Source organism: Trachypithecus francoisi, unplaced genomic scaffold (genome assembly GCF_009764315.1).
Source record: "Trachypithecus francoisi isolate TF-2019V2 unplaced genomic scaffold, Tfra_2.0 Lachesis_group13, whole genome shotgun sequence".
NCBI classification, from domain to species: domain Eukaryota; kingdom Metazoa; phylum Chordata; class Mammalia; order Primates; family Cercopithecidae; genus Trachypithecus; species Trachypithecus francoisi.
The window spans coordinates 63,310,354-63,326,941 of NW_022681458.1; the positions used below are offsets into that span (position 1 = coordinate 63,310,354).

General features: G+C 38.8%; 1 protein-coding gene across 1 annotated transcript in view; it reads left to right on the forward strand.

The window, feature by feature from the left end:
• Positions 1 to 16,588, forward strand: part of LOC117094789 (titin-like) — a 273,144-nt gene that overhangs the window by 79,156 nt on the left and 177,400 nt on the right. Inside the window, 30 exon segments of the mRNA XM_033230996.1 lie at positions 108 to 386; positions 489 to 776; positions 1,023 to 1,301; positions 1,517 to 1,798; positions 2,826 to 3,104; positions 3,223 to 3,504; positions 4,335 to 4,613; positions 4,730 to 5,017; positions 5,177 to 5,455; positions 5,549 to 5,827; positions 5,936 to 6,214; positions 6,327 to 6,614; positions 6,744 to 7,031; positions 7,609 to 7,890; positions 8,148 to 8,426; positions 8,547 to 8,828; positions 8,981 to 9,259; positions 9,362 to 9,649; positions 9,840 to 10,118; positions 10,213 to 10,491; positions 10,590 to 10,868; positions 11,004 to 11,291; positions 11,433 to 11,720; positions 13,044 to 13,325; positions 13,554 to 13,832; positions 14,245 to 14,526; positions 14,643 to 14,921; positions 15,431 to 15,718; positions 15,827 to 16,105; positions 16,219 to 16,497. Coding sequence (XP_033086887.1) covers positions 108 to 386; positions 489 to 776; positions 1,023 to 1,301; positions 1,517 to 1,798; positions 2,826 to 3,104; positions 3,223 to 3,504; positions 4,335 to 4,613; positions 4,730 to 5,017; positions 5,177 to 5,455; positions 5,549 to 5,827; positions 5,936 to 6,214; positions 6,327 to 6,614; positions 6,744 to 7,031; positions 7,609 to 7,890; positions 8,148 to 8,426; positions 8,547 to 8,828; positions 8,981 to 9,259; positions 9,362 to 9,649; positions 9,840 to 10,118; positions 10,213 to 10,491; positions 10,590 to 10,868; positions 11,004 to 11,291; positions 11,433 to 11,720; positions 13,044 to 13,325; positions 13,554 to 13,832; positions 14,245 to 14,526; positions 14,643 to 14,921; positions 15,431 to 15,718; positions 15,827 to 16,105; positions 16,219 to 16,497 — 8,460 coding nt within the window.

Here is a 16,588-nt window from a genome sequence, read left to right on the forward strand (position 1 = left end):
TAAGCTATTCTCTTTCAAAGATAGTCTACAGAGACAGTTTCATGAGCAGACATTATTTCTAGTGGAGTTATCAATGTAACTCATCCACATTTTCATTTCTACTACAGAACCAGCTCAAATCATAGAGAAAGCTAAATCAGTTGATGTTACGGAGAAAGATCCCGTGACTTTGGAATGTGTTGTGGCTGGAACACCAGAACTCAAAGTGAAATGGCTTAAAGATGGGAAACAAATAGTTCCCAGTAGATACTTTTCAATGAGTTTTGAAAACAACGTGGCCAGTTTTAGGATTCAGTCAGTAATGACGCAGGACAGCGGTCAGTATACTTTCAAGGTGGAAAATGACTTTGGAAGCAGTAGCTGTGATGCCTACCTAAGAGTGCTAGGTTTGTATCTTTACCCCAGTCAACTTCCCTTATTTATAGTATGTCTTTTGTAAACAAATAGCAAGAGATTAATGGATGTGTTTTGCTGTTTGCATTGGACAGATCAAAATATTCCTCCATCATTCACCAAAAAATTAACCAAAATGGATAAAGTTCTGGGCTCTTCTATTCATATGGAGTGCAAGGTTTCAGGTTCACTTCCCATTAGTGCTCAGTGGTTTAAGGATGGAAAAGAAATATCCACAAGTGCAAAATACAGACTTGTATGCCATGAGAGATCTGTGTCTCTAGAAGTTAATAATCTGGAATTAGAAGATACTGCAAATTACACGTGCAAAGTGTCAAATGTAGCAGGCGATGATGCATGCAGTGGCATCTTAACTGTGAAAGGTTAGAATTTCTTTACCTCTTCTTGGTTCTTCTTTGTGAATGGTTCTTAAATGTATCACTCTTACCTTTGTATGCTTTAGAGCTAAAATCTCTATGATTCTGGCTCTTTAGACACATATTCATTGTGTTCAAGAAATATTTAACCATTGCCTCTTTTCAAGAGTGTTTTCTTAAATGTCCATAAAGCTGTCACAATAATTCAACTGCAAGCAACTTAATTAAATATATCTCTCTCAAAATCTATAGAACCACCAAGCTTCCTAGTGAAACCTGAGCGACAACAAGCCATACCTGATTCTACAGTGGAATTCAAGGCAGTACTAAAAGGAACACCACCATTTAAAATAAAATGGTTTAAGGATGATGTGGAACTTGTCTCAGGTCCTAAATGTTTCGTTGGCTTGGAAGGGTCGACTAGCTTCTTAAATCTCTACTCAGTGGATGCTTCTAAGACTGGACAGTATACTTGCCACGTTACCAATGATGTTGGTAGCGACTCTTGTACTACAATGTTACTTGTGACAGGTGTGCACGTTTGATTGCTTTTATGTTTCTGTCTGACTGTGTCTATGGTTCTCTGTATTCAGTTACAATGTCTCTAAACAATCAAGAAAGTAGTATTCTTTCTAACATAGTAGACAGTATTTGCTCATGTTTTTCTCTTCCCTATGTATTACCTAATTTAACTATTGTTTTTTTATTTCTGTTCCCTCATACTCTCCTCTTTCCTGACTCTTTAGAACCACCAAAATTTGTAAAGAAATTAGAAGCATCCAAAATTGTGAAAGCAGGTGACTCTTCACGACTTGAATGCAAGATAGCTGGATCCCCAGAAATCAGAGTTGTATGGTTCCGAAATGAACATGAACTTCCAGCCAGTGATAAGTACAGAATGACTTTCATTGACTCAGCGGCTGTCCTACAGATGAACAATCTCAGTACTGAGGACAGTGGAGATTTCATTTGTGAGGCTCAGAATCCTGCTGGCAGCACAAGCTGCAGTACCAAGGTTATAGTAAAAGGTAGACATCTTGTTCTTGTGTTTCTCATTAAATGAAAACTGTCTTCTCCCCTGGGTATTATAGCTCTTTATTCATTCACTATCATTTTAGTTTCCATTTGAGATCATAGAATATTTTTCTGAGCTAGTATTATTTCCCTTTTTAGATGTTTTTCCCTCTTGAATTTTGCTTACATGTAACTAGTCATCATGAAATATTTTTCTGTTATTCCACTGTCATAATTCTGATTACCTCAACACATTTGCCAAACATCAAACATGATGTTCCAAAACTGCACACAAAAAAATGAAGTAGGCATTTTAAAATTAGTCTTTTGCCTTCAATCAACTTACAGATATATCATTCTCACTATAATCTATATCATTAACAACAAGCACCACTTACTATATCTATGCAAAGTGAGAGCAATACAGGTTTTAAACTTATGTTTAAAACAGGACAATCATATTTTTTCCTTCTCTCTCAAGGATCACTTCCTATCTTTTAAAAATTCTATGACTATACCTTGGTACAAACAGTACCCATATTTTTTTGCTGCAATTTTCCTGTGCTTTTTTTTTTGTCACAAAGGCCAAGTTTGTCTTGTGGTAAGACAGTTATTGCAGTAATCATTTGCTGAAATGGAAGACTTAGATCACAGATGTTGTGGTGACTTCCAGGTGTCTGTTACAGAACATATACAAAAAAAAATCCTTGAAATTAGAATTCCATACTTAGTGCAAATCCTATTTATTGCTATACTTGCTTGTTTACAATTTTTGTTTCAATCTTTGTAGCCTAATATACATCAGTAAGGGGGAGTAGACAGAATGTTGAACTTTTCAGTAACAACATCTAGGATCTATCTGGGTTCTCTGCCCATCTAGCTGGTTATCTTGTGAAGGCTGTTATCCAATGGAGTGATAGTGCTGGACTCTACTTACCCATTAGAATATCTTAACTTTTTTTCCAATGTAAAGACAAATAAAAAACTTTCATTCTGTGAAATTCAGTAGCCCAATTCATGAGAAATTCTTGTTTTTTACAGAGCCACCTGTTTTTAGCAGCTTCCCTCCTGTAGTAGAAACCCTTAAAAATGCTGAAGTCAGTCTTGAATGTGAACTTTCGGGAACACCACCGTTTGAGGTGGTGTGGTATAAAGACAAGCGGCAACTCAGAAGCAGCAAGAAATACAAGATTGCATCCAAAAACTTCCACACAAGTATTCACATTCTCAATGTGGACACTTCAGACATCGGTGAATACCACTGCAAAGCACAGAATGAAGTGGGAAGTGATACTTGCGTTTGTACTGTAAAACTGAAAGGTAAATATAGTGCATTCACATGGCAGAATTGTCATAAATGTGCAAAATCCCATTTTTTTCACTCTCACATGATGTGGACAATCTTTTCAAAAATCTCCATCCATCTTTTCCTGTCCAGAACCACCAAGATTTGTCTCCAAACTGAACAGCCTCACTGTTGTAGCTGGAGAGCCTGCTGAATTACAAGCATCCATAGAAGGCGCCCAGCCTATTTTTGTCCAGTGGCTTAAAGAGAAGGAAGAAGTGATTAGAGAAAGTGAAAACATCAGGATTACATTTGTGGAAAATGTTGCAACTCTGCAGTTTGCGAAAGCAGAGCCAGCTAATGCTGGAAAGTATATCTGCCAAATCAAGAATGATGGTGGAATGAGGGAGAACATGGCCACACTGACCGTCTTAGGTTGGTACAATAACCCACGATAGAAACTGGTGCCAAATGCTGGAATGAATTACTAAGAGTTACTGGCAGACTCTTTTTCTGAATTTCTTCTAGAACTATAGTTATCCTCATCTATTTGAAAGGTCAAGAGGAAAGACATAGTTGATCTTTCAAACACTCTTTTCTGTTTCTGTGATTCTAACACAAGTAAACATCTGTTTTATTGTTTAATAACTACCTGTCTTAATCAATTAGCAGATGTAATCATGACTCTCTTTGATTAAGCATGAAAGAATACAGAGCCCAGCATGTGCTACAAGAGTAATTGTTAAAACTAACAAGAACTCCAAAGGTTGGGATTTGATAGCAAAGCTTGCACATAAAATTAAATGACAATTAAACAATTGTTTGAATAACATCTTTCAAAGAATTGTCTTTAGCACCTTAAAGTAGAGCAAAAATGCCAAGTAATTCACAATAACCTGTAGCCTTTGCTCTACAGACGGTCAAGTGGAAATCAATATATACTATCTAATGCACATTGTTTAAATCGTTTTGAGTTGAGTCATGCATGAACATATATTTCTTAAGAATACTTGCTATAAGATGACAGCAAGAGTGGTGGGAAAAGTAAAAAATAAAGAAAAAATAAAACTAAAAAGAAAAATATTAAAATAAAAATTAGCGATCATTCTATGATTGCATGTAATTATGGAATCACACTTTAAAGTCGAGAGAGCGAGCACCCTAACATAACCATCTCATTGGGAGAAACAATCTTAGTGAATGTGATAGTAGAGACACAGTAAAGATCCCAGACTTTGACAAATGGATATCATGTTTTATTTCAGAGCCCGCAGTCATTGTTGAGAAGGCAGGACCGATGACAGTGACTGTAGGAGAAACGTGCACTCTGGAGTGTAAGGTGGCTGGCACTCCGGAACTCTCTGTTGAATGGTACAAGGATGGAAAGCTGTTGACCAGCAGCCAAAAACACAAATTTAGCTTCTACAACAAAATCTCTTCCTTAAAGATTCTCTCAGTTGAAAGGCAAGATGCAGGCACATACACTTTCCAGGTTCAAAATAATGTTGGGAAAAGCAGCTGCACAGCTGTAGTTGATGTTTCAGGTTAGTTCTGCTATTTTTCTCTGGTTGCTTATGCAGATTCCTTTTACAAGTTTCCTTCTTTCAAGTCTCTTCTATTCTTTCAAATCATGATGAGTCTCTTACCTTTCCTCACACAGACCGAACAGTTCCTCCCTCTTTCACACGAAGACTGAAAAACACTGGTGGGGTGTTAGGTGCCTCTTGCATCTTGGAATGCAAAGTAGCTGGATCATCACCCATCTCAGTTGCCTGGTTTCACGAAAAAACTAAGATTGTCAGTGGAGCAAAGTACCAGACCGCATTTTCAGATAATGTCTGCACATTGCAGTTGAATTCTCTGGATTCATCAGATATGGGCAATTACACATGTGTGGCTGCTAATGTCGCTGGGTCTGATGAATGTCGCGCAGTGCTAACTGTACAAGGTCAGTAGACAGTCCAACTTGTAAGGAATTTCACACAAACTCCTCTTCAGGTGCACATCTATGTTGACAAACATTCGAAAGTGCTCTAAAGTTTTATTCAAAATTGCAACTCCATTTGAAGCTTACAGGATCTTTTCATTGTTCTCCATGTCTATATAGAACCACCCTCTTTTGTGAAAGAACCTGAACCTTTGGAAGTACTACCAGGGAAAAATGTAACCTTCACAAGTGTTATTAGAGGAACCCCTCCATTCAAAGTTGGCTGGTTCAGAGGTGCCAGAGAACTAGTGAAAGGAGACCAGTGTAACATCTATTTTGAAGACACTGTGGCAGAACTGGAATTATTTAATATCGACATATCTCAGAGTGGGGAATACACCTGTGTGGTTTCTAACGACGCTGGCCAAGCATCTTGCACTACCCGTCTCTTTGTAAAAGGTTTGCTCAAGTGGATTTGCTTTTTCTATTTTCTGTATACTGACATCCTTGTGTTTTTATTGTGTTTAACTGCTGTGCTTTGTCACTTACTAGAACCAGCTGCATTTGTGAAGAGATTAAGTGATCATTCTGTAGAACCAGGGAAGTCCATAATTCTGGAGAGCACCTATACTGGAACACTTCCAATTTCTGTCACTTGGAAAAAGGATGGTTTTAACATAACTACCTCTGAAAAATGTAACATAGTCACAACAGAGAAAACTTGTATCCTGGAAATTCTGAATAGCACAAAAAGAGATGCAGGACAGTATTCCTGCGAGATTGAAAATGAGGCAGGAAGGGATGTTTGTGGAGCTCTGGTATCTACATTAGGTGCGTTGTCTTATTGTCTTGTAAATCATTTGCATTTTTCTAACACGTAGCATAGTTTCTTTGATATTCATTAATTCCAGTTGCTGATTTTGAGCCTTTCTTCCTTAGAACCGCCTTATTTTGTTACGGAACTGGAACCTCTGGAGGCATCAGTTGGAGATTCGGTTTCTTTACAATGCCAAGTTGCTGGGACACCAGAAATTACAGTGTCTTGGTACAAAGGAGACACCAAATTACGGCCAACTCCTGAATACAGGACCTACTTTACAAACAATGTGGCCACGCTTGTTTTTAATAAGGTGAACCTCAATGACAGCGGAGAGTACACATGCAAAGCAGAAAATAGTATAGGAACTGCTTCTTCTAAGACTGTGTTCAGAATTCAAGGTGACGATATTTTACAAATTAAGAAATTCCTTTTTTCCTTAACTCTTGTATCTTTATGGTGAAGTTCTCATTTCATCTCCTAACGCCTTAAGTATTACATGTCTCCCTACAGAGCGCCAACTCCCACCTTCCTTTGCAAGACAATTAAAGGACATTGAACAAACTGTGGGGTTACCTGTTACACTCACTTGTCGATTAAATGGCTCTGCACCCATCCAAGTGTGCTGGTATAGAGATGGAGTACTTTTAAGAGATGATGAAAATCTACAGACATCGTTTGTAGATAATGTGGCAACTTTAAAAATTTTGCAAACTGACTTGAGTCACTCTGGCCAGTACTCTTGCTCAGCTTCCAACCCACTCGGAACAGCATCTTCTAGTGCCAGACTCACAGCAAGAGGTTTGTTCACATGTCACACTTTTTCTTTGCAAACTGTGACTTCATATTTCATTGTCAAAGTAGAAATGACCAATGGCAAAAAAAAAAAAAAAAAAAAAAATACACATTGCCTTTCTTCTCATCTTCCAGAACCCAAGAAATCTCCCTTCTTTGACATCAAGCCTGTGTCTATAGATGTTATTGCTGGAGAAAGTGCTGATTTTGAGTGTCATGTTACTGGTGCTCAACCAATGCGAATCACTTGGTCAAAAGATAACAAGGAGATTCGTCCTGGAGGAAACTATACAATCACATGTGTGGGAAACACTCCTCATTTGAGAATTCTTAAAGTAGGCAAAGGAGACTCTGGTCAATATACTTGCCAAGCAACCAATGATGTTGGCAAAGACATGTGCTCAGCTCAGCTCAGTGTAAAAGGTACCATTCCATGGCTTTTCACAATATTTGTTCCTCACCATGTTTGCATAATTGTCTTATAAAAGTTTCTTTGGTTTTTAAGTGTTTGAGATAAACTAACTGGACACGTTAGAATTTGTGTATTAGTGTTGGAGGCAACATTAATCAAAGTTGTGTTTTCTCTTTATATTGTTCTTTACATTAGGGTATCTCTAAGTGTAATCTTATCAAAAAGTATTGTTTAATTGAAATTTGTTAAATGTCATTTTAACTGTCTAGTCCATTTTTTAATGCTTTCTTGTTATATGGCATTCTGATTTATCATTACTAAATGTTGATCAAATACATCTATAATACATTAACTTTTATGTTTTAACTTACATAGTCAAACTAAAAAAAGTATCAACTAAATTATTAAAAATGTTATGAGATTATTTAACTTAAAAGATAACTTATTTTACTGCAAAATCCTCAGAAAGTATATTCTTAATAACAAACCAGTTTAAATATAAATTCATGGGATCTTCAGCTACAAAAACAAGCTCTTTTAACATGTATAATAAATATCCCTCACTGACTGTTTCGTTTGGTTTACTAGAACCTCCAAAGTTTGTTAAGAAATTAGAAGCTTCAAAAGTTGCAAAGCAGGGAGAATCCATTCAACTGGAATGTAAAATAAGTGGTTCCCCAGAAATCAAAGTTTCATGGTTCCGAAATGACAGTGAACTTCATGAAAGTTGGAAATACAACATGTCATTCATTCATTCTGTGGCATTGCTTACCATCAATGAAGCTAGTGCTGAGGACAGCGGGGACTACATTTGTGAGGCTCATAACGGTGTTGGTGACGCCAGCTGCAGCACAGCGTTGACAGTGAAAGGTTAGACACACTAAACTTCTTCGTTTCTTTATCCTCCTCTGATTTGGGCTCTTAGCAAGGTTATGAGCTCCAAAATAAAAGGATAATTAAGGTTCTTTTGTTGCAATTCTTCAACACGTTTTAATGAATTGTCATTTCTTGTGTCAGCATGTATTGTCTTATGATCACACCAGTCAGTCTTCAAGGTTCTAGATTTAATTTTTTCTTCCTTTATAGTAAGCACGTGCTCTCATTGTTTATCTTCTTTTTTCTGGTAGCACCTCCTATTTTCACCCAGAAGCCTTCTCCAGTAGGAGCTCTTAAAGGTTCTGATGTGATTCTACAATGTGAAATTTCGGGAACTCCCCCATTTGAAGTAGTATGGGTTAAAGATCGAAAGCAAGTTAGAAGCAGCAAGAAATTTAAAATCACTTCGAAAAATTTTGATACAAGTCTTCATATCCTTAACCTTGAAGCCTCCGATATTGGGGAATATCACTGCAAAGCTACTAACGAGGTGGGAAGTGACACGTGTTCTTGCTCTGTCAAGTTCAAAGGTTTGTATACATGGGCACAAAAATATATGCCCCTTACTTCTATCTGTTCTTGCCTAACTAGTAACTTGTGTGGCCATGATTCTCACATTTTTTCCTCTTACCACAAATTTCTTTCATCAGAACCGCCACGATTCGTGAAAAAGCTAAGTGACACCTCAACACTTATTGGGGATGCTGTTGAGTTACGGGCCATAGTGGAGGGCTTCCAGCCAATTTCTGTTGTCTGGCTGAAAGATAAAGGTGAAGTCATCAGAGAAAGTGAGAACACCAGGATTTCATTCATTGATAACATTGCAACCCTCCAGCTGGGAAGTCCAGAAGCATCTAATTCTGGAAAATATATATGCCAAATCAAAAACGATGCTGGAATGAGAGAATGCTCTGCAGTCTTGACTGTACTAGGTTAGTAGCAAAGCACAGCCAGAGGAAAAAAATCAAGTTAATTGATCCATGATTATTTTCCTCAAATATTCCTCTTATCCAGTAAAACAGTGATTGTACTCTTGAGTTTGAAAGGTGACTTTGTTTTCAATGCAAAATACTTCTTCTTTTAGAACCAGCCAGAATCATAGAGAAGCCAGAACCCATGACTGTAACTACTGGAAATCCTTTTGCATTAGAATGTGTAGTGACTGGAACACCTGAACTCTCAGCCAAGTGGTTCAAAGATGGAAGAGAATTGTCTGCAGACAGCAAACATCACATTACATTCATCAATAAAGTGGCTTCCCTTAAAATCCCCTCTGCAGAAATGAGTGACAAAGGGTTATATAGCTTTGAAGTGAAAAACAGTGTTGGCAAAAGTAACTGCACTGTATCTGTCCATGTTTCTGGTGAGTAGAATGAGATTTTTGTGCATATACAATATTTCCACGGGGTGGAGGGGCACAGAATAAAACTTCTCTTTAAACGCAAAACTACCCTTCCCCACATAGATCGGATTGTGCCTCCTTCCTTCATCCGCAAGCTGAAAGACGTGAATGCCATCCTGGGGGCCTCAATTGTTTTGGAGTGCCGAGTCTCTGGTTCGGCCCCTATTTCAGTTGGCTGGTTTCAGGACGGAAATGAGATTGTTAGTGGGCCCAAATGTCAGTCCAGCTTTTCAGAAAACGTCTGTACTTTGAATCTGAGCTTGTTGGAGCCCTCCGACACGGGCATATACACGTGTGTGGCTGCCAACGTAGCTGGTTCCGATGAGTGCTCAGCAGTCCTGACTGTGCAAGGTCAGTGTGCAGGGAAAAAGCTGCTGCTTCTCTAACATCTCTTTCATGTGGATGTGATGTCTGCCTTCCCTGGAGTTTCTTTATTTTGTCTTCATGTTTAGTCTTAGCTCCCCTTTTTTAAGGAGCAAAAGCACTTCTCACTTGGATTTCTTTCTTCTCTTAATCTCCCCTTCCACCTTGCAATATCTAGAACCACCATCTTTTGAACAAACCCCCGATTCTGTGGAAGTTTTGCCTGGAATGAGCCTCACGTTCACCAGTGTCATCAGAGGTACCCCTCCTTTCAAGGTCAAGTGGTTTAAAGGCAGCAGGGAACTGGTGCCTGGGGAGTCATGCAACATCTCCCTGGAAGATTTTGTCACAGAACTGGAGTTGTTTGAGGTGCAGCCATTGCAAAGTGGAGACTATTCTTGCCTCGTTACTAATGATGCTGGCAGTGCTTCCTGTACCACACATCTTTTTGTGAAAGGTTTGCTCTTTCCCCCAATATGTGCATCTTTTAAAATTTCTCTTAAGTCTTCATTAGAAGACATGAATTTTACCCTCATGTTTTCTCCTTATAGAACCAGCCACCTTTGTGAAAAGACTGGCTGATTTCAGTGTTGAGACAGGAAGCCCCATAGTTCTCGAGGCCACATACACTGGCACTCCTCCAATCTCAGTGAGCTGGATAAAGGACGAGTATCTTCTTTCACAATCTGAGAGATGCAGTATTACTATGACAGAAAAATCTACCATACTGGAAATTCTTGAGAGCACAATAGAGGATTATGCACAGTACAGCTGCCTGATAGAAAATGAGGCCGGTCAAGATATCTGTGAAGCTCTGGTGTCTGTCTTAGGTGTGTTGACAGCTACCTCTTTTTATTGCTCTTTCACTTCAAACATCCTCTTTTACATGGCATGACTGACTGATTGATTACCATCCTTTGTACCATAGAACCACCATACTTCACCGAACCTCTGGAACATGTGGAAGCAGCCATTGGAGAACCTGCAACTTTACAGTGTAAAGTGGATGGAACTCCAGAAATTAGAATTTCTTGGTATAAAGAACACACAAAGCTACGATCAGCTCCTGCATATAGAATGCAATTCAAAAATAACATTGCTTCCTTAGTAATCAACAAAGTGGATCACAGTGATGTGGGAGAGTATTCGTGCAAGGCAGAGAACAGTGTGGGGGCAGTCGCTTCTTCAGCTGTGCTTGTTATCAAAGGTGATGATGGTGTTGTTTAACCTAGTGTGTGTGGACAGATTCATTTTCTTAAAAACATCAAAATTTTCATGGATTGAAATATGTTGTGGATGCTTTCTCACTTGTAAATAAGGATTATCTGTAACTTCTTTACAGAGCGCAAACTTCCACCTTCCTTTGCAAGAAAACTGAAAGATGTTCATGAGACTCTAGGCTTCCCAGTTGCATTTGAATGCCGCATCAATGGCTCAGAACCTCTTCAAGTGTCTTGGTACAAGGATGGGGTTCTTTTGAAAGATGATGCTAATTTGCAGACATCTTTTGTTCATAATGTAGCAACTCTTCAGATTTTACAAACTGACCAGAGCCACGTAGGGCAGTATAATTGCTCTGCTTCTAATCCTCTTGGGACCGCTTCATCCAGTGCCAAGCTCATTCTCTCAGGTGAGTAACTCACACTATCCTCTTCACTGTAAAAGCAGCTTCACTGCTCCAGGCCACCAAAAGGCTGGTGCCATTTAGTTTCTGCTGTGCATATGAGAGCATGGAAATCAAAATCACCATGTTGGTCTTCATTCTTTTCAGAGCATGAAGTGCCTCCTTTCTTTGATCTAAAGCCTGTATCAGTAGATCTTGCTCTTGGAGAAAGTGGTACTTTTAAATGTCATGTAACTGGGACTGCACCAATCAAAATCACTTGGGCCAAAGATAACCGAGAGATACGCCCTGGAGGCAACTACAAGATGACTTTGGTAGAAAATACTGCCACTCTGACAGTTCTCAAAGTAGGCAAAGGCGATGCCGGGCAGTACACCTGCTATGCAAGCAACGTCGCTGGAAAAGACTCTTGTTCTGCTCAGCTGGGTGTACAAGGTACTTGTTAGAGTGAAGGAGCAAGATCTCTTTTACATTTTCATATCTTAAAATATAGGAGGGTGGGTGTGCTTGAGAGCGAGCTATGTTTAGGACCAGGGCTTAGTGATTAAAATGGATCAAGTGGATCAAGGACCTTCCAAATGGAGACAAGTATTTTTTTATTACTTTAAAAAATTTTTTTAAAACTAGGAAAACATGGACCAAAAGTCCATTTTAAGAGATTAAAAATAGAGACTAGAGAGAGATAACCAAAACTCTACAAAATTGTGAGAAAATCCTAGTTTGAAAGGCGTTATCATAGGAGAAAAAAGCGAAGTTGTTGCAAATAACTTGTTTTCCACAGTACTTAGTAAATGAATGGATTTTGTCCCTCTAAGGCATAGCAAAACTCCAAACTATCAAGCCCTTCAAGGAGAATTCAGATGAGAATGATAAGTTCAACTTACTTTCCTCCACTAGCCCCACTTAAATAATAGTGGAGGTCAGCGGCTGAGGAGTAGGTAGATCAGTATCTGGTGTTATGGAAGGCAGTCATGTGTTTCTGCCACATGTTTATAGCTACTAGTGTTAGAAATTAAATAGTTTACTCAATGGACTGCTAGTCAAGTCCATTAGAGTATTTTTAAGGGTTTTTATGGTGTGGTGGTTTATAAATATCTTGAAATTAAAATATAAATAGATTTAGCAGCCCATTTGCTCTATGACATATAGCTAATCATTTTCACTTCCCTATGCCTGAATTTTTTGCTTCAATTAATGAGGAAAGCATTACTCTCACACACTTCAGAGGAAAATTATGAAGTTTGAAGAAATATCCATTTAACACCTATAAGAGGAAAATGGCATTTTAAAAATATTAGGATATCTGAACCATTTTGCCATTCTGGCTCTTCATACTATGTAACTGATAGCATTGCAGCCTTAGGAAACAGTTCTCCACTAGTTCACATACAGGACAGTAACCAAACTCTCATTCCCCGTGGACCTCAGAGGGCTTCCACTGACAGATACATGCTATTATCTCTGATCTTGGCACTAGAGAAGGGACTTTTTTGCTAGGGAGAGGACGGCACATTAGAGAGTAACGTCTTTTTCTCCTTCCTTTAGTAATAATACTTGACATGGATCCTTACAAAAACAAGTGTATTTTATTTTAGAAATTTTCTATTTAGGTTTCATTTAACTCTTCTTCCTTGAACTGCATAAATTTGTTTTCCAGAGCTAAAGACCTCTCTAGCAAAGATTATTTTTTCCACCTCGTCTTGAATTATATGCATCTTTTCCATCCCTTACCTTTTGTGTTTCCTTTTGTTTCCATAGAACCACCCAGGTTCATTAAGAAGCTAGAACCTTCAAGAATTGTGAAACAGGATGAATTCACAAGGTATGAATGCAAAATCGGCGGGTCTCCAGAAATCAAAGTTTTATGGTACAAGAACGAGACTGAAATTCAAGAGAGCAGTAAATTCAGAATGTCATTTGTTGACTCGGTGGCTGTGCTGGAAATGCACAATCTCAGTGTTGAAGACAGTGGAGACTACACCTGTGAGGCCCACAATGCAGCAGGCAGTGCCAGCAGCAGCACGTCCTTAAAAGTTAAAGGTCAGAGCCCTCCCCACCTGTGTATTTTTCACGTTAGCCTCCTCTTTAATTGTCCTCTTAACTCCCTGCTTGACTCTCCAACGATGTTTTAAAATTGGGAAAGGACACAGTAAAGAATTGAAAGTGTTTTTTTCACTCTCTCTATCTCCGATGGAGTGGAAGACTCATTCTTCCTTTTAACTGTATACTTACATAATACATCCGTATCTTCCTTTTTTCCAATTTTAGAACCACCCATTTTCCGCAAAAAGCCTCATCCTGTCGAGACACTGAAAGGAGCTGATGTTCACCTTGAATGTGAGCTTCAGGGCACGCCCCCATTTCATGTTTCTTGGCATAAAGACAAGAGAGAACTTAGGAGCGGCAAGAAGTACAAGATAATGTCTGAGAATTTCCTTACCAGTATCCACATCCTGAATGTTGATGCTGCAGACATTGGGGAATACCAGTGTAAAGCCACAAACGATGTGGGGAGTGACACTTGCGTTGGTTCCATCACTCTCAAAGGTTAGATGGACTGCATTCTCTTCTGCTCACTACTTCCCTTCTAATTGTAATAGTCTGTTGCCCCCTTCACCCTAGCTCAGTCTTATCACTAGCAGCCTATTCCACTTTCCCTTTGTTTCCTTTCCAAGTCCTTTTCTGTTTAGTCTGCATTCCATTTCTAAATCCTACTAAATATCCTTTTAGATAATGTTGTCATTAGGTTTTCATTGGATTAAGAAAGCTGGAGTGGATGAGATATTCAACTTTCCTACTGAATATAAACTTTAATGTGTCCCTGCTCGCATCAACCAAAAATGCCTCTTAAATGGAAATGATATATTATCACTAGTTTGATTCCTAGCATTCGTGATTTGAGCAAAATGCTGTCAGTCCCACACATTTTAAAACCCAGGCTTTCCTCTTTTTTCATCAGCACCACCAAGCTTTGTGAAGAAGCTCAGTGACATTACTACTGTCGTTGGTAAAGAAGTTCAGCTGCAGACTATCATTGAAGGCGCTGAGCCCATTTCAGTGGTGTGGTTCAAAGATAAGGGGGAAGTCGTTAGAGAAAGTGACAACACATGGATTTCTTATTCAGAAAACATTGCAACCTTACAGTTTTCAAGAGTGGAACTGGCCAGTGCTGGAAAATACACTTGTCAGATCAAAAATGATGCTGGGATGCAAGAGTGCTTCGCCATGCTATCCATTCTCGGTTAGTACAAAGACGATGTTATCACAGATACAAGGCACACACTCACCAGGATCTGTGTTTTCTTTAGTTTTTCAATTTGAATTTAAAATGTGGGTATCTATTACATTTCATTCCAGAGCCTGCAACAATTGTAGAAAAGCCAGAATCCATAAAAGTTACCACGGGAGACACCTGTACCTTGGAGTGTACAGTAGCTGGCACCCCTGAACTCAGTACTAAGTGGTTTAAGGATGGAAAAGAACTAACAAGTGACAACAAATACAAAATAAGCTTCTTCAACAAAGTATCTGGCCTTAAGATCATCAAGGTGGCACCGAGTGACAGTGGGGTATACAGTTTTGAGGTGCAGAACCCTGTTGGAAAAGACAGCTGCACAGCTTCAGTGCAGGTTTCAGGTTGGTTGATTTCTTGGGCTTTTCCTTCATCATTATAATAATATATTTCCTGATTTTCATAAATGTATATGGGTTGTTCCATCTTCTATAGGATAACATGAGTCTTACATCTTCTGAATCAGCAAATTCAGAGGCAATACCATCTGTAGAATTCGAAGAAAACCACGTTCAAATGTTATATCCCTTTCTTTTTGTGGAATTTCCAAAATGATGATAGGAATGAAAAATAGTCCCTGGATAAGGTTAAAGCAGTCTTCCTTTATGCTGAAATAGTTCACCACATAATGCTTCACGGCAAAGAGAGAATAAAATCCCTAGCAAGTCAACCATCACATTCTGCCCACTGATTCTCCAAGCTTTTGATAGTGTGAACCCATAGAGGATTTTTTAATACCCTCACAAAAGAGCCAAATGGATCTAGGGATATTCCATCAAGAAGACAGTTCTCTCTTCAAGTCATTTTATAATTGTTGTCCTTTGTTTTTGCTTTTTTTTTGTATCACATTCAGACCGAACCGTTCCTCCTTCATTCACAAGAAAATTGAAAGAGACAAATGGTCTATCCGGTTCCTCAGTTGTAATGGAGTGTAAAGTCTATGGGTCACCTCCAATCTCTGTCTCCTGGTTCCATGAAGGAAATGAGATCAGCAGTGGAAGGAAATACCAGACCACCCTGACAGATAATACTTGTGCTTTAACTGTGAACATGCTGGAAGAATCAGACAGTGGTGACTACACATGTATAGCTACTAATATGGCTGGTTCTGATGAATGTAGTGCTCCTTTGACTGTGAGAGGTCAGTTTACAAAACAGTAAAATGAATTGCATTTCACAGTTTATTAAGCATGTTTGTCACAACAATTCACAAATCTAAACCTTTTCTGATATGTGCTTTTGTGTTTAGAACCACCATCTTTTGTTCAGAAACCTGATCCCATGGATGTTTTAACTGGGACCAATGTAACTTTCACCAGTATCGTAAAAGGAACACCTCCTTTCAATGTTAGCTGGTTCAAGGGTAGCAGTGAAGTAGTACCAGGGGACAGATGCAACGTGTCCTTGGAGGATTCAGTTGCTGAACTGGAATTGTTCGATGTAGATACATCACAAAGTGGAGAATATACTTGCATAGTTAGCAATGAAGCTGGCAAGGCTTCTTGTACAACACATCTCTACATAAAAGGTTTGTCAGACTGCTCTTCTAGATTTATATGGTTAGTAATTAGATGTGTCTATGTCTCTATGTATGTGTGTTTGATATTTTCAATTGATATATTTTCAATTTGGTCACTTTAGCCCCAGCCAAATTTGTGAAGAGGCTGAATGATTACAGCATAGAGAAAGGAAAAGCCCTGATCCTAGAGGGTACATTCACTGGAACTCCTCCCATTTTGGTTGTCTGGAAGAAAAATGGCATAAATGTAACTCCTTCTCAGAGATGTAATATAACTACAACTGAAAAATCAGCAATCCTGGAAATTCCAAGTAGCACAGTAGAGGATGCAGGACAATACAACTGCTACATTGAAAATGCTTCTGGAAAAGATTCCTGTTCAGCACAAATACTCATACTAGGTTTGTCATGATTGCACATTCTTACCTTAGTATGCAGTCGATGATCTGGCCCGTCTCCTTCATGACTGATTGATTATCTCTCTTGGCTGCA